Raw genomic sequence first — 24,996 nt, forward strand, 5'->3', positions numbered from 1 at the left:
ATACGCATACCTTTGGACACACATAAACATACCCTCGGACACACTTTTCACATAAGCATATACACGAACCCAAACACACACACATACCTTTGGACACACATAAACGTACATTCGCACACACTTTTGGCCGGTCCAGCAAGTTTATTTTAACAAGTCCAGTTGTGAGTCATATTTTATTAAAAATAAAAAATGGGCAAAATAAAATATTATAATTGTTTTTTTTTTTTTGGGCAAAAATAAAAAATGGGCAAAATAAAATATATGTTGACAGTGGGATTCGAACCCACGCCCTTTCGGACCAGAACCTTAATCTGGCGCCTTAGACCAACTCGGCCATATCAACTTGTTGTACATTTAATGTCATAACATAAATATGTAGTGTTTAATCATTCCTACACTTCTTGTATATTTAATGAAGCAATATGTTATTTATTTAGAAAAAAAACCCTAATATTCCATCATGTTAATTTCAAATTTTACAAAATTTGTGCTATTTTAGTTTCATAGATCTCAATAAATATTTCGAGGGATTGCCCCCGAACCCCTATAATCATTTAATCCATCAGTTTTTCAAATGTTATTTATATTTTTTTAGTATATTCAGTTTCACCCTTAAATTTTCTATATAAGAAAAAAAGAGTTTCACCCTTAAATGAATTTTGGAATTCGACACTACATAAGGTGGGCCCTGTTTTGAGTTGTTATTCAAATCTTGTATCGGACCTCCGAATTCTCAGAAACGAGACAAAATCCATTACTTCGTTTTTTTTTTACTTGGTTATTTTCAAAAAATCCATTACTTAGTTGTGTTCGGTTATCTTTGATATCCCAATATTGTACATAGTACAACATAACCAGACCCAGCCATCTCTAACGTACCCTTGTTTCATTATTTCAAGCTCCAAACCTTTTTTTTTTTTTTTTTTTTTTTTCTGTTATTGCATTTTACTAATTAATACTACACATGTACACGTGTCCTTAATTAATTGCAAATTGTCCATCGAATAAAATAAATCATTTATGCAGTCATATGTAAAAGTAAGCGCAACAACGCCTTTATGATAAAAAAAAAATGAATACATTATTAATTATTAGTTTAATCCAACACAAAACACAAAATCCCCAGAAATGAAATTTAAAAAAACCGATATTTAAATTAATAATTAATAATAATAAAATAAATGAAAATGAAAGGGAGTTCTAATTGAGCCAGTAGAGTGGAGCATCTGCAGCAAAAGCAGTAGGGCTATTGCAAACACTGCCGCCATCGGAGTGCGAAAACATCGTCCTCTGAAGAACACCCGACGGCGAAGAAACAGTGGTCGCCGCCGGCGACGAAAGCGCCTCTCCGAGTGGGCCCCCACCTGCGAACCATACCGACTCCTTAACCCTACTTCCGATCGACAGATTCAGCGAAGTCGGCGACAGATCTCCGTCGTTCAAAGACTGCACATTCAAATTGCTTCCGCCGCCGCCGCCGCCGTTGCTGCTATTCAGATTGTAATCATCAATTGACGACCAGGCATCGATGAATCCATTATTAGGCACTTCAATTTCATTCTGATTACAGAACGCATGAGAATAATCTTCATGGAAGATAGGTCTGTAATCAGAAAACCCCTCTTTTCCTTTTCCTTCCGCAACGACGTCGTTTAACACCAGACCCCTTCAATTTAAAAAACCCCCCAAAAACAAAATTAGAAAAAAATTCCTCTACAATTAACAAGGATAGATGTAATAAATATGTAATAGAAGAAAGTACCTATTAGTGAGATCGGATTTAGGAGGGTTGAAGAACAAAAGGGGTTCATTTGCATTTGCATTTGCATTTGGATTTGAATTAGGATTTGGAGAAATATTAATCTGATGATGAGATGTGCGTATTTTCTTGTGGGGATTAAGAATAATATTATTATTATGGGGTAGAGTAGTAGTAGTGGTAGAAGTGGTTTCCACAGGCTTTCTTGAACGGGGGCGGCCGCGGTGGAGGTGGCGGTCGCAGTACTTTTGAGTGGGGGCCACATCTCTGGAGCAGCGCCACTTCTTGCCGTCGGTTCTCTTGCACCGGCCGGGCTCCAGATCTCCGGTTTTCGAGTATCTACTGAAACTGTTGTTGTTGTTGTTGTATAGTACAGCTAGCGCGGCTGGAGAATAATTACTAGGTGGTGGTGGTGATGAATTAACAATAATAGGCGGGAAGAGAAGATCGAGAGGAACGGGTACGGATGAAATCATGTACTTGTATATCATGGCTTGTCTTTCCAGTTCTTTCCATTGTACACTTGTGAATGGATGATACCCCTCCTCCATACTTGAACCACCTAGAGAGAGAAAGTATGTATGTTCTTAGAGAGAGAGAGAGAGAGAGAGAGAGAGAGAGAGAAACTCAATCAAAACCATGGTTTGTTTGTTTGCTTTGTTTACCTGCAGGGTACTTGTTGTTGTATGAGGGGATGGTGGAGTGAGCAAAAGGGGTATAAGCGCCAAAAGGGTTTTTACCAGCGCCGCCTCCGCCGTGAGTACCACCCAACATGCAAATCTTGGTGGAATTAGTGACGAATAAACTGTTTGGTGATGATGATTTCTTATCTGAAACGCTAAACCCACTACTGCTGATGCTACAACAACTTGTATTACATCCTTTTTCCATATTGCAATTTTTTTTATTTTTTTTTAAATAAAAAATCCTGGAATAGAAAAACCAGCTTTTTTAAGAAACAGGGGATAAAATATTCACCGACCCATATCCAAAATTAGAAAATAAAATCAAAAAAAGAACAAAAATGCTCGTAAAGAAATTTTCTTCTTTAATGGCGGATTTCAATGGTAGTACTGCTTACAGCTTACTCTCGTGTATTGTATTGTATGTGTGCAAAAGAAAGGAGAGGAATAAAACTTTATGAGGGAGTTTGGATGGCATTTTGGTAATTTGCATTGCCGCCACTCTCGGCCTTTGATCTGCTTCCATTCTTCCAACATTCGCACCGTTGATGATATTAATTATTTTTTATTATTATTATTAAAAACAAAAGCAATTAATATACATGTATCGTTTTCCGCACTTGACCACCGTACTGAATTTATATTATTATTAATTTAATTTAATTATTTATACGAGAAGAAAATCATGTCTTTGGATTGGGGCACCCTTTTTTGTCTGATGATAAAGTAGCGCACTGTTTATTATTTAACCGCTCTATAATAATATTTAAATAAATAAGAGAATTTAATTGTACACCAAAGATTATATTAATTTAATTATAAATATACGTGTGCTTGACTTCTCTAAAATTCTTTGTTTATCTATCCAAGTCATTGATTCGAATATTGGAGGCACTTGTACTAATTTAGAACATGCGGCGATGAACAAGTGACACAAAGATATTAAGAAGAGAGATTGTAAGCGTTTATTATTGATGTTAAATTGTAGTAATCTTCTTTATATCGTTTGCCTTACACAGTGTATATAGTTCAAAATAGTTGTACTATTTTCTACCTTTAGCTATTTAATTTGCTTTACATGTATTGTTAAATATTCTCTTTGCTATATGTAATTACAATTAGCTTCATTTATTTTATGGAGCACGTATTCTATATATTCTTCTCCAATGGCTCTTAGTCAACTCGATATTTGTCACTTTCGTATCCTTTTCGCATAGATGCATGCTGAGATATGGTAGCAGAGTCCATGGTGACATGCTAGCAAGCGACGAGCTTACCGCTGATGAACTCTCTATCTGCGAGTTCATTGTCCACGAGTTTTTCTTAAGTGAACTTCGGACCCATCTACTTCTTCAATATTTATTGGGCTAGCTACATTCATTTCGATTCACCTTATTGATATAGCCCATTTTTATAAGTTTGACACATACATGCCAAACTGACCCCATTAGGTGAAACCAACCATCGATTTACCTCGTATGTGCAAGACTTAAGTGGTACTATAGTTGTCTATGTGGCAACGCCTCCAGCTAGATCGCGTACTCGCATGCCTATTTAATTATCCTCAATGCTTGATTAAGAGGGAATAATTAAAATTTTAAAAAGTCAACAGTCAAATTGCTTTCTTATTAAGTAATATTAAATTTTAAGCGAAATATGTTTAATTTTGACAAGTATATATAGGGTCTAGTTATAATTATAGTTGACAATAAACTAAATAAAAACATATTAGACAATGAATATTGGTTAAATTAAACACAAAGTCAATAACCCATTATAGAATGTTCATATAATTGAAAATGGAAATATGAAAAAGATAAATAATACATAAATAAATAAAATGAAAGTTTAAATGTGATGTTGACAATACACGGGAGAAAAAGGCAATGTTGAAATGACAAAAAAAGAATAATAATAAAACAATAAGTAATACTAGTCAAATAAAAAAATGACTATAATTGATTGGATAAGAGCATCACTGCCATACTAAATTTTAGCATATTTTACAACTATTGACGAAAAATCGAGCTCCGGCACATGTTTTATATTATACAACATTCGGTATATTTTAAATTCCACTCTACAAATTTGAAAGATCAAAAGGTGAAATGGCAAAAATATAATAATAAGAAATAATAATTATGCATAAAAAAACATATTGTAATGAGTAGTGATGTCAAAAAGTGATATTTTAAAGTAATGTTTTAAAATATAAACTACAACTGCTCGAGTGAGTCAGAAAAAATGATTTGATAAAACATTGTTTGTGTATAATTCGATAAAAATTGACAAATTTTAGAACAGCTGGAATTGCTTTAGAGAGATTTATCCAAGAGATAAATAATTCGTCTTTAAATATATAATAAAAATAATTAATATATAATTATGTAGTATTATTTTCATATATGCTAAAATAATTAATGCATCTTTAAATATATAATATTAATTAAAAATATATATATTCATGGCATCATAGTATTACTTAATAAACTACATTTAAATTGTATAATTAAAAAAAAAAAATGAAATAATTAGAATGTTGAAATTGAAACATTTAATGATGAGGGGCCAAGAAGAATTAAAGGTGGGGGAAGAGACAGCTGTCTATTGAAGATAATTGAGACTTCACATGCACTACATACTACAACTACCCTCTTATCCACCCCCTTAACCACCCCCCCACCCCCGCCCCCGCCCCCCCGCCCCCCTCTCCAACCAGCCAACAAACTTTAATTTATTCATTGCTTCTAATTCACCTTAGTTATAATAAATAATTATCTTTTAAAACAGAAAACTGGTAGTTTGTTGGTTGAATATATGATTTATTTCATCATCAATATTAAATCAACTCAAAAGTACATTAACACTCAATTAGTAAGGCTTGTATATTAAAATTTCGATAAATTAATAACATTGTTTAAATAATAATTTATTTCAGTCCCAGTAATATATTATTGGTTTTATAGTTTAATATTTCACAAAATTAATGAAATTTTGCTAGTTCTGATTGTATCAATTTGTAGAAGTTTAACTTCGAGTAAAGAAAAATGGTCTCACATGCAAATTAATGAAATTCAACACAAAGATTATCGAAATTTGATTGAAAAAAAAGGAAAATTAATATATTATAGAGAAACAAAAAATATATTGAAATTTGAAGCACAAGTGGAAGAAGAATCTGAATAATAAGAGATGGATGGAGAGAAGGATGCCTGCTTCCACATAAGGAACAACTGAATAATTACAAAATGGACCACCTACTTTCTGTTTTGAAAGCTACCACCCCCAAGGAAACAACAACTCTTGCCCCCCATTAAATTCAATTTCATATTTATTAATATAGTCCACTACTTTAATTCAAAATTGAAATATTTAAGTAAGATACGAGTGACTGAAAAAAGAAAATTAAATTTTCGACTTCTGCCGATTCCAGTTCGAATATTTTTTTTTGAAACAAACTTCTTGATTTCAATTTGAAAATACTAATTTCGATCCGGCCTGTTCGATTTATGCTCCTAACGGTGGTATAATATTGCAAAATATGTTCTTAAAAATTATTCGTATTGAAAAAATTAAAATATTAAAAGAAAAATGATATGGAATGAAGGGCATGTAAATATAAATAAATTGTGTAGGATAGAACACAAAGTTGGATGTTTTATTATGTAATGGGGCTATAATACATTTAGGCCGATCTATTAGCTTATTGGGCCTGATAAACTACAATTAAGTACTTAATTGACCCCACTAATTTAATCTCAATAATTGGGCTTGACTTTGGAAAAATATGTAAAAAAAATTCTTTATTGAAAATAGGTATCTTGATTCAAAATTTATTTATGAAATATTATTATTACAAGTATATTTAATCGTTGACTTTTATTTCATTCCCATTTCCAATTTTGACCGAAATGGAGAAGAAAATAAAAGGCAACAACACACTATTGTCCAAAGAAAATTCAACTTTACTGGCCAACACTATAAATTCGATACGTTGTAAGAAAAATCCATTCTTGCTTTCTTTACTCTGCCCCCAAAAAAATTTGATTTCAATTTTCTTAGACTAGGGTTTATGCTTTCTAGGGTTTTAAGAATAATCTGGTGAAGTAGAATTGAAAGAGAAAGGGGGAAAACAGGAATGAACAAAATGCAGCAGCAGACGCCGATGAATTCAGCTCCTTCGACGCCTCTCAATCTCGTCTCCACCGAGCAGATTCAGAAGGTACTACTCTCACTCCTCTATGTACACCATTTCTAGACTAGGGTTTATCATTTATTCTTTTTATGAACTTGTGCTGTTTTTTTTAGATTTACTTGCAACCAATATTTGGATGTATAAAATCTAGCTGAGCAGAGTCAAATTTAGGTTCTTTTGGCTATATTTATACATATTTTTGTGTGTGTGTGTGTGTGTGTGTGTGTGTGTGTGTGTGTAGTTTTAAACATTTCCGCAAAATTTAGAACTACTATCGACTTTTTTATGCAGTGTTTGGATGAGAACATGAACTTGATCATGGCGATATTGGAAAGCCAGAAAATGGGGAAAGTGGCGGAATGTGCACAGTGAGTTTGCCACTTTTACTTTTACTTTGATAGAGATGATAGTTATTTTATTCATCGAGAGTGGTTTACAAGATTTTGATGTGTGTGTTGCTATGCTATGCCTCCTCGTTGTTTTAGCGAGTGGTGTTGTTTGAATAATGTGTGATTAAAAACCGATTAAAATTTTTTGGGTCAAAGATTGTGATGAAGTGAGAAATTTCACTCGGTTAAAGCTTGATGAATAAAAATACGCGACGAACATGGAACTGTTAACGCTTGGGTTGTGGGTGAGGGAGAGACTGAATACTGTGTGGGAGCTCCTGATTTTGTGTGCCGAGAGAAAATCAAAGTCGTGAAGTTAGAATTCGATGGTTCAAAAGTGTTGTGATTTTGTGGCATTGAATAGGGGAGAGACTAACCGTAAATGTTTAAACGAGCAATATCTTTATAAATCTCACAGCATGATAACTAGTTGCAGCAATGGACTTGGATAATAGTTAACATCAGAAGTGTAGTATTGACTCATGATGACTGTTAAGAATCTGATCAGAAGTGTGAATTTTTAGTATTTTTTTTTTTGATGTGTTCTTGAGCTTTAATTAACGAGTATCTCCTGAACAATGAAGCTCGTTAACCGTGGAGAATAAATGACTTGGATATGAAATAAAATCGGAAGGGTTTTCACTTTAGAAAAATATGGGTTCAGATCTAGACACAAAAATGGTCCCTTTTTTTTCATTTTTCTTTTCATTTCACTCTGTTCACATCCATCATCGATACTGTTATTTCACGTATTGATTTACTGAATAGAATCACCCAATGTTTTTATACGAGCAAGTTTTGGTAAAAGCGTGGGTATATCTTCAAATGTTACAGGTACCAAGCCATCCTTCAGAAAAATTTAATGTATTTAGCTGCAGTTGCGGATGCTCAGCCTCAAGGATCCACAACCACCCCTTCACAGGTAAACATCAACTTTTTAAATCTTCAATTTATTTTGTATTGACATATATACTGCTAAGAATAAAAATAATAATAATAAAAATGATAAAAATGCAGGTTCCGACTAGTACATTTCCTCAACAAGCAGATCCCCGTTTGATGCAAACTCCTAGTTCAGCAGTGCAGCAGCAGCAGCAACAGCAGCAGCAACAACAGCAGCAGCAGCAGCAGCAGCAGCAGCAGCAACAGCAGCAGCAAAGCAAGTTGCCTTTCCAGCTGAATCCGCTGCGATCACAAGAGCAGCAGCAGAATCAAATGCTCCAGTTTCCGCAGCAACACCAATTGCAAGGGCATTTTGGTCATGCCCCTAATAGCGGTTTGCATTTACTTATGCAGCAACCTGGACTTTCCAACTCGCCAAATTTAATGGACTTCAGAGGCAGCCAATCGGACGATAGGCAAGGAAACTCGTCCGCCTTGGGGCCTATGGATAGCAGAGAGTAATATTGCCACACACTTTGAACGACTTGTGTTTCTTAAACGTGAATTGGAACAATTAAAGATTTGTCTTTTTTTGCCCTTTTTGGAATGTTAGTTCCCTAGACTTAATTGTTGATTGTCGTCTTTAACTGCTAGCATTGCGGTATTTATGGAGATGATTAGTGTGCTTCTTTTATTGCCAAAGTTGTGCATGTATCTTGGAAACTATTTAGTTGCATGTGTACAGTAAAGATTCACACAAATCGAATTCTTCATTACGTAGATTCGTAGCAGAATTTTCAATTGTGAAAAAATGTCTTCAAAATTTGAAATTATGAAAACATGGATCTCGAACGCCTACCAGGTCATAACCAGTCTCATTATTCTGCATTTTCAGCTTCTGAATGAAACTATTATTTTCTTAGCAAATTTCATGATTCGATATTTGATATATTCTCGTCTCTTGACAAAATTCAACTCTCAGACGAAAGAAAAGACTGCATAACAATGAAAGTAGAGGTTAACGTCAGATTTCTCGACCCCGGAAGAAAATTCCTGAATAAAAAGGGGGTAGTGATGGATGAAAATAGAAGGGCCAATTGGTTCAGTCATTACAAAAACTAGCACCATTTTCTCAATAACTAAGTACTGAAATGCTGGATGGTGCACCAAAATATCATGAGATGCAATTTAAATGCATAGTTACCAGAGACTGTTGAGCAATACAGAAAAATAAATAAATAAAGTTTTTTCCAATCTAACAGAATAATATAATGTTGTAAACCAGTAATTTTTTTGTATCAATATTGCAAAATTAACTGGAGGATTGAACTTCAGATACTACATCCCTCCACCAGTCACATTCTTCGAGGAGACACTTGGTGCCCAATAATTTAGTAACGGCGTACTTGTATATGAGATCCAAAACTAACCTGCAAAATTAATAAAAAAATGGTTGAAACTCGAGTCTCATTTAACTAGGCGCAATTGTATGGATATCAGTTATCCAGTAAACTAGCATAGACATGTTTGCTTGTCCAGTTTAAAGAATCACGTCACTTACTAGAGTATCTATTAAGTTTCTAGAGTCGAGACAACTAATCTACCAAGTGCAGAGTGCAAAGTGAAACTGAACTTACTATCTTCTCTGACTTGATGACGCAGCCCCAACCGCCCTGAAAAAAACGAACAGTTTAAGTTAACCTCCACAACGTTCCATTTCAGAAGCACGGAAAATAACAGAAAGTTGTATAACAGTCGAGTGTATCATATACCTGTTCTGTTGTTTCCCAACCGAACTTCCACGAGGCCTACCATGAGAGGCACCCTTGGTTTGAGAAAAATCACTTCTCTCAGAGTTGGTTGCGTTTCCGATTGGTAGCAGTGTAGAACGGCCAACTCTTATCTCGGAGCCATTCAATTCCATGTTAGCTTTACTTAGAATCTTAACATTTGAGGTGGTTCCTCCAGCAACATTAAACGAACTACCGTTTGGGAACTGAGAAGGACGGTTCTCCATATTCATAGGTCTAGGCCCCGTAAACTCGTTAAAACTGACCCTATCAGAGTCCACAGAAGAGGTTTCGAGTGATGGGGCTTTCTTCAGTCTGTGTGACTGTGACATGGGAGTGACTGCTACAGACGGCAACAAAGATGAGTACGAAGTTGGAGCCGCAGCTGCAGCTGCAGCAACTTTAGCAACAGCTGCTGTAGCAGCTATTATTTGTTGGGCCCCTTCACGAAGCTGAATGTAGTCCCCCTCAATAAAGAATAACTAAAACGAAAAGAAAAAAAAATTATATAAATAATGAACTCTAATTAAAATACAGAAAGACAACATGGAAGAAGAGGGCGTACTTCAGGATGACCGGCCACAAAATCATCAAGCTTTCCGTACTTCTTTCTGTAATCATGCCAGTGAAGAGGGGCAAGCATTTTTCCAAGTCTGTTGGAAAGCTGTTGGTGTACATGGTATCATCATTAGTTTATTTATAATCAACCTATTAAATCAATAAATCTCAACCATAAAAAAGTCAATTAACTCACAGTTGAACTAATTTTAATTCTGCCACTAGATCCTATTGTTCGAGCTATCGAAGCTAGTAATGCTCTTTCATCAAGTAGATAACTTTCCGCAGGCTTTCCTACTATGTTATTTTTCTGCCCAGCAGCAGCATCAGTCAAATCAGCATTCCTCGCATTATCGGGAATTGTTTCGCTGAAACTTCTAGCATTAGCCAATGCTTCAGATGCAGAAGCATTGACAGCAAGACTGGAGTGTTCATTGGCTGGGTTCACTTGCTTCTCCTGTTGCAGCATTAGTTCAAGAAAAACTATCAGTCTAACACAATTAGAGAAGTAGCATCACCTCACACCAAGGACATAATAACAGCAAAGAAACGTTAAAATAAAAAATCATATCAATTTAATGGATGGGAGCAAGCTATTAAAAACCTTAGTGACATTGCCACGTTCAAGAGGACCCAAACTAAGAGCCTCACGAAACTGGGAAGAGATTTGGTGCAAGTTTTCCGGAGATTGGATTGTGTCATAAGTTTTATCAATAGAGTCAAGAACCTGTGAAATATTAACATAATTAAAATAAGCCACCAGGTACGGATATAAGTGGCATAACTGTATAAGACAAGTCAAATTAAAGTTATCATTTTGAGCAACCAACCTGTTCCTCTCCATTTGCAGATGGGACCACAGAATCAGCATCCAACTCTCGATTTACATTAGTCTCCGCGTAGTTTGCATGAGTTTGCTGATTCCCAGAAGCTTCATAATCATAATGGGGATCAATTCTCAACAAGCTTTGTTCGGGTTCTTGAGGATAATGGTTATGGCTAGGCACATGATGACCATCAGGCTGAACCTTGAACATGGAAAAGCAGAATATAAGCACAACAAACAAATTGCTGCAACTTGTAAAAACCGAGAGTAGCAACAGATTGTAATATATAAATTACCTGTTGGTTCTGCCAGTTCTGAATGGAGTGAAAATGAGGTTGCATATGTGATGGGTGAGGGACACCTTGTTGATGCATTACAAATGGATGCAAAGCAGTTACCTGTCCAGTTGGAACGTAGGTAGGCATACCCAGTAGAGATGAAGGACCAAATGCAACAACTTGAACATGATCGGCCTAGTAAATACCAAAAAGAACATTTCAGGACATAGAGAAATGAAAGACACCAATCTATCCTCCAAGACATCTCCCCAAAAAAAAATAGTAAAGAGGTTAAAAAAATCTATTATCAACACAAGAAATTGAAAACTAAATCAGAGATGATTTACAGTCCGAAAATCAGTCCTATAAGTGCCGAGAAATAGCCACATCAATGATTCTATGGCTCAATGTTAACATCAGCTATATTTTTTACGATACAGCACCACAAGTAACAAACTAGAAGAAGTAGGACATATTTTACCTGTGTTGATGTGTTTCCCACAGAAGCACTTTCAGAGTTTCCTTGTAAGCTACCAGCATTTGTACTTGGTGACTCATCAACGATCACCTCCAGCTGCCTTCCGTTTGTCTTTTCAAGTTCAGAAGTATCTTTCAAGTTTGTCTGGGAGATATGCGAACCATCCACGTTACTTCCACTCTTTTCTCTTACATCGGCCAATTCAAGCTGGAGCTGTTGTATATGCAAATGAAGCCTTTCCATCTCACCAAACTAAGGGATACGACTAAGTTAGTCTCTAGTGACAAAAGAAGCTCGACCAACCTAGTCATTTGGCTTATATATTGATAACTATAGCTTACCCACCTGTCTTTGACAACCAAGCCAGAGCTGATTATAATGTTCTGTGCGTTCTCGCAGTTCAGCTTGTAAAGTGTGGTTAGTAGTTGACTGCAAAGCATCCATTTCCTGGGCACGTGTCATCCAGGCCTGTGCCTCTCGCAACTGCTCATCTTTAAAAAGAATGGTTTCTTGAGCAATCCTATGCTGAATGAGGACAGCAAAAAGTCAATGCACATCTAGTCAATTTATTGTATGTACTCTGATCTTATAAAGACATAATGCAGGACATAGCAAGCAAATTTCACCCAACAGAATATATTTAAATAATAAGGAGATTTAGTGAATAACATTAAAGGATGACTAAGTCCAGCACTAAGACAAAATTATGGTAAAAACAAACAAATCCTTACGGACTGCCTGAATGTGGTGTATAGTGCTTGTCTCTAAACTATTAAGAAAGTAATATGCTAGCTTAAAAAGAAACTAACAAGCAACATTGACTAGAGGTACTTCAAGAATTTGATGAATCAATGTTACATGTAGAAGATATACAAACACAGGATTCAAACTTGCAAACATACCTGTTCCTGCAGTTCCATAGACACGCGATCTTTCTCTTGCATATGTTCCTGAAGATCATGGATTTGTTTAATATGTTGCAATCTTTCAGATTCAGTATTATCCCTCTCCCTCCTGCAAAAAAAAAAAAACAAGAAAGAAAAATCAAAAACCTCAAAAACCTTGGAAAACAATGAATGAATCCATAAGTAGAGATAACAACAGTAGTATGGAACAACGGAAGATTGAAAGCTCAGACTTCCAAGCAATACACATGACGGTAAATGCATATACTTGAAAGAAAAGAAACCATAGTTTTTAAATCGATCGATAAAATAAAAATGATGAATGATATTTGTCTCATTGAGACCAAAACACGAGTTCTTAATAGCCAAGCATTGAAAAAAAAAAATATTACATGTAGCTCTGCAGCTCTTTGCTTTGTTCTCGTAGAAGATCCTCTTTTGCCCAAGCCTGCTAAAACAAACGAAATCGTATAACGAAGAAAATAGTTGTTAGGCGTGCCTGTTTGACAAATTCAACTTCAAGAGAAGGAAAGCATAATAAGAGAAGGAAAGCATAATAGATTTTCAAACAAACCGCTTCATTATCCAATCTAATAGCATGCAACTCTCTTTCCTTTTCATCCATCCTTCTCTCCAGCTCACGTATCTTCTGTTCCTTTTCATGCAATTGCTCCTACACAACACATTATATTCGTCAAATTTCAAATACAAAACATTATAACTGCCACTGGTACATATCTGTACACGCACCAAAGTTAAACAAAAAACTAAATGTCCACCAAAAGAAAGTGTAGAAACCTGAAGTTTAGCATTGGCATTTGCATGCTCTTTTATCTGATTATCGAAGGAATTCTGCATTCCCAATACTTCGGATCTTGCAATGACCTGCGCCCGCAGCTCAATCTCCATGTGCTGCAACTCCTCCCTTTGTTTAGCCACTGTGTGAAGCCTCTGCTGCAAAATATCATTGCCCAAACCTCCATCAATAGTAATCGAGCAAAAATTCACATCCAGTTGCTCTCTCCCATGCTGTACCTTGATACGACACATACTTCATATTAACAGGTCTATTCCTATTCAGAGTACTGAAATAACTCGTAAAAGGATTAAATACAAAATCAAGAACTCAGAACAAAGTTATTACCTCGTATATCAATCTCTCATCAGACTGAACTAGTTTCGAACGCTCCAACTCCTGCATACGTGCACGTCAAAACCCAAAACGAAAAGTGAACAAACATTGTTTTTTTTTTTTTTTAAAAGCCGCACATTCAGATGAAATGTAACATGAAATGCTATTTTCTCAACAAATACATCAATAATCCATTTTTATTTTTATTTTTGAATCGTCATAAGGCCAGTGCAACTAGATATTTCGCTAAATCAACCTTGTTAAATGTTCAATTTTTATCGACATAAATGTAATTAAATAATAATATTTTATTAAAAATAGACAATGTAATTAGATATTCCACCTCGCCGCCGGAGTTTCGAACCGATTGCTCCGACACGGCACGCCACTCCCTGCGAGGAGGCTGGGAGGAAGACGACGATAACGGCGGCATCGATAATCCGCCATTCCGGTTGATGGTGGGTACAGCAGGCGGGGCCTCCATTAAAACAAAAGCTAAAAGCTAACCTTATAAAAAAAAAAATCCTAATTCCTCATTGAAACCCTAGGGAAAACGGAAAGGGGGAAAAAACGACGGCAGCACAAAAAATGAGAAAAGGAGCAATAACAAAATCTAGATATCCACAGCGGTGGGCGAATAGTTGAAATCGAGTGATGAAATTATCGCCAGCGGAATTTCAGAGATTTGTAGTTTTGGGTTGTTTTTGTGAATGAGGGGTTTTAGAGGGACTTGATGTGAAAATAGTAAAACTCGTTGACGACAGTGGATAGAGAGAGAGAGAGAGAGAGAGAGAGAGAGAGGGGAATAGGGGATGATTGAGTTTACACATTAAATTTTTGGTAATAAATATACTCCCGCCATTTATAGGAGGAAAATGTGGAGCTATTATCGACTGCAATTGCTTTAGTAAACCTATCCGTGGTGTTGTAAATCAGAGCCGTTGATCTTTAATTACTTGTGAGATTGGAAAATATCGACGGTCCTCTGTAGGAGTTCTTCTTAGCAGAATGGGAAGTGTGGCATGATAACATACTTCAATATTACTGGCTCGCCGAATTTTAGGACAAATGAAGATATTTTCATGTGTTGAAGGTAAGGGTTCTAAATGAATTATAAATGAATTAGCGTTGGTTCGACAAAAGCTCGAATTAGATGCGGTCGAACGTCAGCATTTTCCTAAATCAATTTTTTATCCACTTATAATAAAAAAATACATAATAAATTGATATGATAGGTGTAATTTTGTTTCAAAAATTATCTTAAACAAAATTAAATTTGAATTGGAAATCATACCTCATACGTCTTCCAATGCAGATCCAAAAGAATTAACAAAAATCGGAAATCGGAATTTTTTGAAGTTTGTATCGAAAAATATTGTTTACCAAAATCACTTTTATTTTTTTTAATTATAATCGATGGAATACGAAAATTGCGTTTCAATTTCCACGCTTGAGCGGATGATGGTAAAATGGGCTGGGCCTGTAAATATATCTTAGGCCCAAACGAGGCTTTACAGCTGGATAAATTGGTAGTGAGATTTGCGTATACTGTTGTGAATAGGTCTAAGGCCCAAATATGAAAAAAAAAATCAAATAATAATAATAAATAAAACTAATGATGAAAGTGTTTCTTCAAATGAAATGCTTTTTACGGTTTGAAAATTGTTATTTACGGTTCATAACAACAAACATTTTATCTCTCTAAAAACTCAAAACCTTCCAAAAAAACTCAAAAACCCCCAAACTGTAAATAGCAAAAGCAAAAAAAAAAAAAAAAAAAATTGAAAAATCGAAATCAAGCTTGAAGAAGGGTTGGGCTTCGATTTTTTGAGGTAATTTCAAATCTTTTATGTGTAACATGCATTGGGTAGGTCGATTACGGGCGTTCATACACGCCTTGGGCACCCATCTTGGGCGTACAATTAAAAAAAAAAAAAAAATTTGCATTGGACGCCCAACTCGGGCGCCCAAATGCAGCTTGCACGCCCAACTTGGGCGTGCACTGCATCAATTGGCTCCCAAGTTGGGCTTTTACGCGTTTTGGGGGGTTTTTGGGTTTTTTTTGGAAGTTTTGGGATTTTAGAGAGATAAAGTGTTTTTTGTTATGAACTGTAAATAGCAATTTTCAAACCGTAAAAAGCAAGTCGCTTCTTCAATGATCTATTTATTTTCATCAAAACCCAATACTTTTTTAGGAGGTGAAGTAAACATTGTGAAATTAAAATTGACATCAAAACCCAATAATAATAATAATATTTATTATTATTATTATTATTATTATTATTATTATTGAGCTCTCGTAACTTTTCTAGTAGGGGTGGACCGAGGGCAAACGGGTTGAACCGGCCCATCATATCATTTGGGCCATAAAACACGACAGTTGTTTACCGCGTTAAACTTAAATCAAAGATTGTTCGATCCAACATTTACATAATTGAAAGTACAACAATAATTATACAATTGATTATAATTAATATACAGCAATAACACTTTGTTATAAAAAACACAAAATGTGACAGCTCTATCATTAATTCTCCACAAATTTACTTTCTATAAAAGAACATACAAATGTAATAAGAAACTAACTCAATTTTCTGTTATACTGGGGCCTGTCACTCTTATTATTATTTTCTTTTAACATATTTAATTGTTATATATATATATATATATATAAATAATATAAATAATAGTAAATTACTGGCATGGTTGGCAGGTATTGTAGTCTGGTGGCCATTTATGTATTGAAATAAATATGTCATTACTTGGTAGTTGAATTTCACACTGTCTACATTAAATGATTTTCTATCATTCTTTTTCTTTTTTACCCATAAATTTGCATTTCTTAATTTTAAAATATAATAGATAGAAACTAGTTTTTTTTTTTTTGTTAATAATGAATAAATTGTACACAATTAACAACTCAACTTTGGGTATACAAAATTTTTTTAAATGAAAAAAAAAGGAATTGAAGTCATGATGATGTAATGTAAACTTGACTGGAGGTTAGGAAAATGATTAATGCATAAAGTACAACCCAAATATTAGTCCGCCGTTTATTTGATTTTACTACATTTTCTAATTTCTTCCGTTGACAAATCAAACACATATTATTACCTATTTTATTTTATTTTATTTTCTTTTTATTTTTCTTCCCAAGGAAAAGTTGGAAAAAGTCTGAAACATAGACAAACATTTGAATATAAAAATTAAAGAAAAAAAATTAAACAATGCTTGTAAACCGCGATTTTAATTAAAATATTAGTTTAATTAAAATTTTGAAAAGCTTCTTCGTTACGGTTGAAAATTTTTGAAGTTAAAGATTTTAATACCGTAATTATAATTTCATTGAAGTCTTTTGGGGGACTAGATTTTACTTTGAATTTCAAATCTTACCCCTTATTTTTCACCAAAAGGCGAAATCCCTCGCCCTCAGGGCCCTCATCCCTTGGCCCGACAAGGATTGATGGAGGAATGTAAATCATGATAACTCAACGGCCCGTTAAGGTAGCGGACCCGGACCTGGTGCCCACAAGGAACCAACTCATTGGAGTTGAAATTCCCACACTGCCAGGATTCGATCCTAGGACCTTGCACCAACTTACCACCTCCGTAACCAGTTGAGCTACACTCATGCGGGCAAAACCCTTATTTTCAATTATATTGAAAGGGTGTTTGGCTTTGTCATCTGCTTAAATTAAGCCTAGCCAAACATGCCCTTAATTTGTTATTGTAGGGAATTGATAATCCACTTGAAATTCTTACACAAATTCAATTTAAATAATAAAGTGTTGGTTGATTAAATTATTATGTTTGAAAGTGATTTGGGTATTATTTTAATTTCATTATAAGCAACTACATTTTGGGAGAAAAAAATATTTATATTTTTAGAGGTGACAAAAGTATAATGTAGCAATTAAATAATGTCTAAAACTATTGGAAACAAATATTTATTCATTTTCCAAAAAAAAAAGGAAAAAGAAAAAATATAACCAAACATTGCCTAAATTTATAAGTAATTTTTTTATATAACACCAAATTTACGAAATCATTTTCGTGACGAAAAGGAAAAATCGGAAATCGAAACTTTACACGACGTTTTGAGTTTTCTTACCTAAGAGGAGTCTTATATTATTATTATTATTATTAAATACTTTTCTTTTTTCGTGTATTATTTATTTATTTATTTATTAATTATTATTTGTCTGAATTTAGATCCTTTCCTGTGTAATATATCTCAAGACTCAAACAATTGATCTTTTCCAGCAAAAATCAAGTAGAGAGAAAAAAAGTAACGTAATCTCGCCGGAGCTTTACTTCGCCGTTGACCGTCCGATGAGCTGTCCGTTGACTATTCAGTTGATGGGGGCAGAATCAGATTTTTGAAAGATAAATAAATATGGTGGGGCTTTAGCTTTGTCGCAGCAGAAAAAGTTTGAGGGTCTTCGTCAACAGAGAAAATTACGCCGCCGTATGTTTTAGCCGCCGGAGCACAAGAAATCCGATTCCGATGATTTGACTGTTCCGACACCACCCTTTCGTTGATCGGAGACACACGATTTCCGAATTTCCGCCGGTAAATAAAAAAAGAGAATGGGGCATTGCTGCAGTAAGAGCGTCGCCGTCTCCGTTGACAAAGACGACTTCAACTCCGCCTCCGCCTCCGCCAACCACCGCCGTCAGACCCCCGCATCGGGATCGCATACGCCGTCCGCCTCCGCAAATGGAGCGGCCCGTACACCGGCCCACTCGTTCACGGCGAGCCCGTGGCAGAGCCCCTACCCGGCCGGCATCGCGCCCTCACCATCCCCGGCGAGGACGCCGGGGAGGAAATTCCGGTGGCCTCTACCCCCGCCTTCTCCGGCGAAACCCATCATGTCGGCGTTCCTGAAACGGCACCCGGTTGCGCAGCCTAGTAAGCCGATACCGGAGGAATCGGCCGCCGCCGCCGGCGGCCCCAGCGAGCGGCCCCTCGACAAAAGCTTCGGGTATTCAAAAAACTTGGCCGCAAAGTACGAACTAGGTAAAGAAGTTGGGCGAGGGCATTTCGGTCATACTTGCTGGGCCAAGGGTAAAAAGGGTGATTTGAAAAATCAACAAGTTGCTGTCAAGATCATCTCCAAAGCCAAGGTAAACAAGATTGCAGATCATCATTTTTTATGTATGTATATATTATATATATCATTGATCCAAAAAAATTGGATCTTGTCTGCAGCTTACACTTAAAATGCCACTTGTGTTCTTGGAATTATGTATGTATGTATGTAATTCAGCAAATTAAATTTAATTGTGAAACCGAAAAATTGTTTGGGCAGATGACGACAGCAATTGCAATCGAAGACGTACGTAGGGAAGTGAAGATACTAAAAGCTTTGTCTGGACATCGAAACCTAATCAAATTCTACGACGCGTTTGAAGATGCGCAGAACGTTTATGTAGTTATGGAGTACGTTTTATCTCTCTTGCCCTAATCTTGATTTACTAGACCAGACTCTAATTCCCTAGTTTAGCTTGAAACGAATTAGTAAATCGTCTCTCGTTTGGTTGTCAAGATAAGGATTAGCCGAGATAAACGATTACGCAATCTTACGAGTACTCAAATGTGTAGTCGAAAGGGTTCATTCTTGTAGAAAATTTCGGGGTCCGACCAAAAAAGTTAATATAGTAAAATCAAATTATCTAATCAATATCAGCTTATCTTAGTAACTGATCGGAGAATCGTAAGTATTAACAAACTTATGTCTGAACAGATTGTGCGAAGGAGGCGAGCTGCTGGACAGGATTTTAGCACGGTAATATTTGGATGAAAAAAATATCCAAAATCACTTGTTATAAATTAGATAGCCGATAAATTAAATTAAAATCGGGTTTTAATATAATTAGCGCTTTCGTACTGTAGAGGTGGGAGATATACGGAAGAGGATGCCAAGAAAATAGTCGTGCAGATGTTGAGTGTGGTTGCGTTTTGTCATCTACAAGGCGTCGTACACCGTGATCTCAAGCCAGAGGTAAAATCGAAAGTTCTATAATAAATTAAATACTTATTTAAAATGTTTGCATCAATTCTTGAAATAAAAAAACAAAATTATGTTTGCAGAATTTCTTATTTGCCACGAAAGACGAAGATGCTCAAATGAAGGTCATCGATTTTGGTCTATCCGATTTCATTAGGCCAGGTAAATCTTCCGGAAATTCTTTATGTTATTCTCGATATTAGAACACGTTTTTCTTAACAGTCATTAATTTTTTTAATTTTTTATTTATTTATTGCAGATCAACGATTAAATGATATTGTGGGAAGCGCGTACTACGTTGCTCCAGAAGTGCTTCACAGATCATACAGTAGCGAAGCGGATATTTGGAGCATCGGTGTAATAACGTATATTTTATTATGTGGAAGTAGGCCCTTTTGGGCAAGGACGGAATCTGGAATATTCCGTTCGGTACTAAGAGCCGATCCCAACTTCTTCGATGCACCGTGGCCGTCGGTATCTGCAGAGGCTAAAGATTTTGTTAAAAGGCTTTTAAATAGAGACCATCGAAAAAGAATGACCGCTGCCCAAGCATTGAGTAATTAATTAGTTACCGATTTTTTAATTTTTTTTAAAATATATATTTAGTTTTTTATATATATTGAAAAAGTTGATATACGCCTCGTTATTATCTGCAGCTCATCCATGGTTGAGGGAGCTCGATTGCGCTATACCTTTAGATATGATGATTTATAGAGTGATCAAGTCGTATATTCGAGCCACTCATTTTAAACGTGCAGCGTTAAAAGTATGTACTCGATTTTTTTTTTTTTTTTTTTTGTATAATGCGTTATATGTAATGCTTGGTAAAATACGTATATTCGTTCGAGTATGCAGGCACTTTCGAAAGCTTTGACAGAGGACGAGCTCATTTACCTTCGGGCACAATTTGAACTCCTGGAACCGAAGGATGGTTTTCTATCCCTTAATAATTTTAAAACGGTCGGTTATTTTTGTTCCCTTTTTTTTTAATAATTATTATATTGATGCGTGTAATAAATTTCTAAACTCGTTTTTACGATGCGTCTGTTTACAGGCATTGATGAAAAATGCAACAGATGCCATGAAGGAATCAAGAGTTGCCGACATTTTGAATATGGTGAGACGTGCGCTCCGTTAACACATTCGACAAATTCTATAAACATATATTATAATAATAATAATAATAATAATAATAATTTATTTATATTGGATTGAAGATGGAACCTCTGTCGTATAAAAAAATGGATTTCGAAGAGTTTTGCGCCGCGACAATAAGTACGTATCAGCTCGAGGCGTTGGAAAATTGGGAGGAAATTGCGAGCGCAGCATTTCAGTATTTCGAACAAGAAGGAAACCGTGTTACTTCGATCGAAGAATTAGCACAGGTAATAAATACAGCACCTAACTAACTATTTTTCGAGACCGAATAAAAAGTCTCATTAATTTAATTTAATTTAATTACAGGAATTGAATTTGGGTCCTACTACACAGTACCTACTCAAAGATTGGATCAGACCATCAGATGGGAAGCTGAGTTTTCTTGGATTTACAAAGTTCTTGCACGGCGTGACGATTCGCAGCTCAAATACGAGACAACGCCAGTAAATTAAATTAATTAATCAGGCTTAGGAAAAATTAATTCTTAATAGATTCAAATTTATTTTATATTTATTTTGAGGCTTTGGGATTTTGCCAGTTTCTTGTGTTGTTGTTCTATCTGGCTTTGGGATTGTCTGGTGGTATTTTGCCAGTTTCTTGAAAGAGGATTGTCTGTTGTTGTTTGACCAGTTGTTTGACTTCTCAAAGATTTGATTTTGGATTAGGAAATGGGAATTTAATTATTGTTGAAGAGAAATTATAATATGTAGTGAAGGTAGATACTCAAATTTCACAATGAAATATTTTATTTATTATTGGATTATGGTATTATGGTATTATATATCTTTGTGTATTATAATTAGGGTCAATGACGTCCACCGTGAGGTACCGTTAAATTATGAAAAAAATCTCAATGTTTGGATAATTACAATTACAATTACCCCTTTGATTATGAATCTTCTTACATGTCTACCTTTACGATGTTAAATTTGGTGTAATCTTTTAAATTATGTGGAATATTTTTCAGTTTGTACCCGTTTTACCCTCATTCAGGCTCTACATTCTGAAACAAGATGATCATAAGATGTCTCTCTTGGCTTGTTAATATCAGATTGTGGTGCATCAAAAACTGTAGTTTTGCACAAAACTGAGTGTAAACTTAAAAAACATTCCACGGAATTTAAAAGATTATGTTGAATTTGACCCCACAAAGATGACCGTGTAAAAAAAACATAGTTGAGGATGTGATTGTAATTACCAATACAGAAGAGTTTCTTCGTAATATAACCTTACCTAATTTAACATTATAATTATAATACAAGGGAAAGACAAATTTTGTTTAATTAAAAAAATAAATAGTGAAAGAGAAAAAATCTTGAGTATGTCCCATTGGTGTGAAAGATGTTTAAGTTATGGTTTGCAAAAGATATTCAGACAAAAAATGAAATTCGGAATAATTAAAAAAAAGAAAAAGAAAAAAGAAGTAAAATTGTCAATGATTAGATTAGGCAATAGGGGCACATGACTAGGTATGAGTAATAATTAAATTAAGATAATCATCTATGGCTGCCTCCATGTTTTTTTGTGTTCATATTACTAAACTTGGATCAAACTCAGCTTAATTGATTAATATTATATAATATAGATTATTGGTTTAATTGAAAAAGAATTATGAACAAGTGGATGAAAGTCAAACTAGGATTTTTTTCTATTTAGTGCACAAAATGATTGCAAACTTGTAAATAAACAATGGTTGAGACTTGAGCTACTCTATTTAGACGCGCCATCTAATTTTCCCACTTGGGAATTAAAGTCAAAACCCTAGTGGCTTATATTAATTAATTAAATATTAAAGATATTAATATTAAATAGTATATTATTATTCACTAATAACTTAAAAGGGTAATTTACCAAAACCCTCGTGAGTTTAGGCTAAATAATGAAAAACAACCGCACATATTCGTAATTACCAAAATTCATCTGGTGTTTGTTTTTGTATTACACAGACCCCCTATGAGATGACTATTCACAAAATCTTCTTAATTTGAGATGAATATTCACAAAACCTTCTTGTCAATGAAGTTTAGTTGTTCATAAAATTCATGGCCTTGCTCGAGATCTCGATGTAGACTTTACATATTTCAGATGTTTTCTTTTACTTTTCTCGTATTTAACCGAAGGGCATAATCAACTTTGCACATTTTCTATTTAAAAACTCGATCAATAGATAGTCAGAGGGAAGTTTTAGTAATTATGCATATGTGGGGTGTTTTTCATTATTTTGTCTAAATTTAGGGGATTTTCCATAGTTTACCCTTTTAATTGAGGTGATCGTTCAACAACGATGAATACGACGAAACTCCAAATTAAAGCAAAATATTTGAAGTTTAGAAGTAGGATCAGAGCATAAAAGAATCAAAATCAATTAATTTAAACTTGAATTCTTTGAACCACTGGAATTTTTGAAGTGCTTTCCACAGAATAATTCTTCTGCATGCGTGTATGTGTACATATAGTATCTAATTCCTTTGGCTTGGTTTTAATATTAACCATCACTTAGAAACTTCAAAGTCAATCCTATTTTGTATTATATTATTTGATGATGCTAAAATATTTAGATCACTTGGGTAGTATAGAAAACGAACTGGGAGAGCAAAGCAGATCAGTAGCTTGACAACTTGATGATCCTGAGGTACCTGCGAAATGAACACACGTGAACTACGCCGGGGGTTGATCCGGCGGAAACCCCTCCGACGCTCAAGTCAGACGTGCTGATCATAGAAATAGTCCAGAGAATACGTATTGTAGTATTGCTCAGTTAATAGGACGTACCTTAATAAAATGAGTAAAACCTCTATTTATATGTCGTTTATTGGGTTGAGTTTGATTTGTTGGGCCCAAGCTTTACTTGAAGGTGTTTGGGCCTCGGTGATATTAGTCTTCGATATTGGGCTCGTAGCCCAATAGGTAAAGAAATTGTAGGCCCATTGGGTTGGCCCAATTAGGCATATCATTATTTTTCTCCATATCAAAATATTTTGGCTTGTTGCCGGTGTATTAAATCAATTCAATTAATATATATGTATTATGGTTAAAAAGAATATATATATATATATATATATGTGTGTGTGTGTGTGTGTGTGTGTGTGTGTGTAAAATGATAAAAATAATATTGAATTACAAAATAATATACAGGTGGTGAACATGATATATAGCAGCTAAGTTGTTTACAGATCATTTGTGCAGTGAATATTAATTTCTTGTATTCCCACTAATAATTCCATATTCCTCAATATCTACTCTTCATGTGCATTAGATTGAGATCTTCTAATCCTAAATTCACCCAACTTCTTATTCCAATTTTGACCCATGTTCAAATTATTTAATATTATAACATCGTTTGATTTTTCTAGTACTTGCTATGTTATTCAAGACAATGTTCTGTTATATTTTCATTTCATTTTTCGCCGAAATGAATTCGTGTTTGTTTAGATTTTCAAAACAAAATTACGAAAACAATTTCTAAAGTTCATGTCTCTTTTCCGTAGATGATTTGAATTCTACAGTAAAAGAAATTGTTTTCACTAAGAAACGAACTAACATCAATTTAATTGTCAAATTATTCTTCTACAATACATTTTTTCAAACACCTTTAAACATGATTTGACTGTTATAATGTATTCCGTCTCATTTTAAAATATAAACAAACATTACTTTCATTCTCAAATTATTTCGTCGATCAAAATATATTTCCTCAAAATAAAATGGAAATAACTCCGAAAACCAATCTAAACATTTCCTCGTTCGTGTCTCTTTACAGAAGAAATGTTAATTTTTCCGGACTCGAAATTTGTTGCAACCTATGAGGAAGAAGAAGAAACTAAATAAAGATTCGAACTTGAATCAGAAGTTTAGGCAAGACTCGAGAGCAATGTATAACTATAAGTGGGCTAATTCGTAATTAATCTTCAACAAATTAATTGTTTTCCTAAAACTATATAGTTAACAAATT

The 24,996-nt window shown here is 34.8% G+C and overlaps 4 protein-coding genes and 1 non-coding gene across 12 annotated transcripts; 2 read left to right on the forward strand and 3 right to left on the reverse strand.

Annotated features, from left to right (window-relative positions):
* Positions 1-262: 262 nt before the first annotated feature.
* TRNAL-AAG (transfer RNA leucine (anticodon AAG)) lies at positions 263-343 on the reverse strand. Its single transcript has one exon. It is a non-coding gene; the product is annotated as a tRNA-Leu (tRNA).
* Positions 344-1,002: 659 nt separating this feature from the next.
* On the reverse strand, positions 1,003-2,650 carry LOC105977438 (growth-regulating factor 2). The gene is made up of 3 exons (XM_013002749.2): positions 2,425-2,650; positions 1,763-2,321; positions 1,003-1,666 (listed from the first exon to the last, which is right to left on the reverse strand). The coding sequence occupies exons 1-3, from the start codon at positions 2,648-2,650 to the stop codon at positions 1,201-1,203; spliced, it is 1,251 nt and encodes a 416-aa protein (XP_012858203.2). The 3' UTR covers positions 1,003-1,200.
* A 3,607-nt stretch (positions 2,651-6,257) lies between these two features.
* LOC105978002 (uncharacterized) lies at positions 6,258-8,610 on the forward strand. Its single transcript, XM_013003407.2, has 4 exons — positions 6,258-6,664; positions 6,929-7,005; positions 7,861-7,948; positions 8,044-8,610. Exons 1-4 carry the CDS (start codon positions 6,581-6,583, stop codon positions 8,428-8,430), a joined length of 636 nt encoding a protein of 211 aa, XP_012858861.2. The 5' UTR covers positions 6,258-6,580; the 3' UTR covers positions 8,431-8,610.
* A 327-nt stretch (positions 8,611-8,937) lies between these two features.
* Positions 8,938-14,970, reverse strand: LOC105977656 (uncharacterized). 8 transcript variants are annotated; one of them, XM_013002992.2, is made up of 16 exons: positions 14,219-14,970; positions 13,888-13,938; positions 13,542-13,772; positions 13,318-13,416; positions 13,136-13,191; positions 12,741-12,852; positions 12,184-12,363; positions 11,842-12,090; positions 11,379-11,555; positions 11,087-11,284; positions 10,861-10,983; positions 10,453-10,713; positions 10,264-10,362; positions 9,681-10,180; positions 9,546-9,581; positions 8,938-9,338 (listed from the first exon to the last, which is right to left on the reverse strand). In XM_013002992.2, coding segments are annotated over exons 1-16 (2,514 nt in total). In that variant the 5' UTR covers positions 14,360-14,970; the 3' UTR covers positions 8,938-9,337. The 8 variants fall into 8 exon arrangements, with proteins under 8 accessions (XP_012858446.2, XP_012858445.2, XP_088675706.1 ...); XM_013002991.2 differs by having other exon boundaries at positions 13,542-13,778; positions 14,219-14,961; XM_088819580.1 differs by having other exon boundaries at positions 11,087-11,278; positions 14,219-14,951.
* Positions 14,971-17,930: 2,960 nt separating this feature from the next.
* LOC105977837 (CDPK-related kinase 6) lies at positions 17,931-21,823 on the forward strand. The gene is made up of 11 exons (XM_013003215.2): positions 17,931-19,002; positions 19,188-19,318; positions 19,623-19,664; positions 19,772-19,880; positions 19,970-20,048; positions 20,146-20,442; positions 20,543-20,652; positions 20,742-20,846; positions 20,941-21,003; positions 21,104-21,271; positions 21,351-21,823. The coding sequence occupies exons 1-11, from the start codon at positions 18,466-18,468 to the stop codon at positions 21,489-21,491; spliced, it is 1,782 nt and encodes a 593-aa protein (XP_012858669.1). The 5' UTR covers positions 17,931-18,465; the 3' UTR covers positions 21,492-21,823.
* The last annotated feature ends 3,173 nt before the right edge of the window (positions 21,824-24,996 follow it).

Source organism: Erythranthe guttata, chromosome 6 (assembly GCF_056151865.1).
Source record: "Erythranthe guttata isolate IM_541 chromosome 6, IM_541, whole genome shotgun sequence".
Classification (NCBI taxonomy): Eukaryota; Viridiplantae; Streptophyta; class Magnoliopsida; order Lamiales; family Phrymaceae; genus Erythranthe; species Erythranthe guttata.

Bases quoted from the DNA above. Each gene is read 5' to 3' on its own strand.
- LOC105977837 (XM_013003215.2), top strand. From the start codon at position 18,466: ATGGGGCATTGCTGCAGTAAGAGCGTCGCCGTCTCCGTTGACAAAGAC. The intron at 19,319-19,622 runs GTACGTTTTATC...ATGTCTGAACAG, and splicing joins AACGTTTATGTAGTTATGGA to ATTGTGCGAAGGAGGCGAGC. The intron at 19,665-19,771 runs GTAATATTTGGA...TTCGTACTGTAG, and splicing joins CTGGACAGGATTTTAGCACG to AGGTGGGAGATATACGGAAG.
- LOC105977438 (XM_013002749.2), bottom strand. From the start codon at position 2,650: ATGGAAAAAGGATGTAATACAAGTTGTTGTAGCATCAGCAGTAGTGGG. The intron at 2,322-2,424 runs GTAAACAAAGCA...TTCTCTCTCTAG, and splicing joins CAACAACAAGTACCCTGCAG to GTGGTTCAAGTATGGAGGAG. The intron at 1,667-1,762 runs GTACTTTCTTCT...TTTAAATTGAAG, and splicing joins AAATCCGATCTCACTAATAG to GGGTCTGGTGTTAAACGACG.
- LOC105977656 (XM_088819575.1), bottom strand. From the start codon at position 14,359: ATGGAGGCCCCGCCTGCTGTACCCACCATCAACCGGAATGGCGGATTA. The intron at 10,363-10,452 runs GTGAGTTAATTG...GTACACCAACAG, and splicing joins GAATTAAAATTAGTTCAACT to CTTTCCAACAGACTTGGAAA. The intron at 9,582-9,680 runs GTATATGATACA...CGTTTTTTTCAG, and splicing joins GTTGGGAAACAACAGAACAG to GGCGGTTGGGGCTGCGTCAT.
- LOC105978002 (XM_013003407.2), top strand. From the start codon at position 6,581: ATGAACAAAATGCAGCAGCAGACGCCGATGAATTCAGCTCCTTCGACG. The intron at 7,006-7,860 runs GTGAGTTTGCCA...CAAATGTTACAG, and splicing joins AAAGTGGCGGAATGTGCACA to GTACCAAGCCATCCTTCAGA. The intron at 7,949-8,043 runs GTAAACATCAAC...ATAAAAATGCAG, and splicing joins CCACAACCACCCCTTCACAG to GTTCCGACTAGTACATTTCC.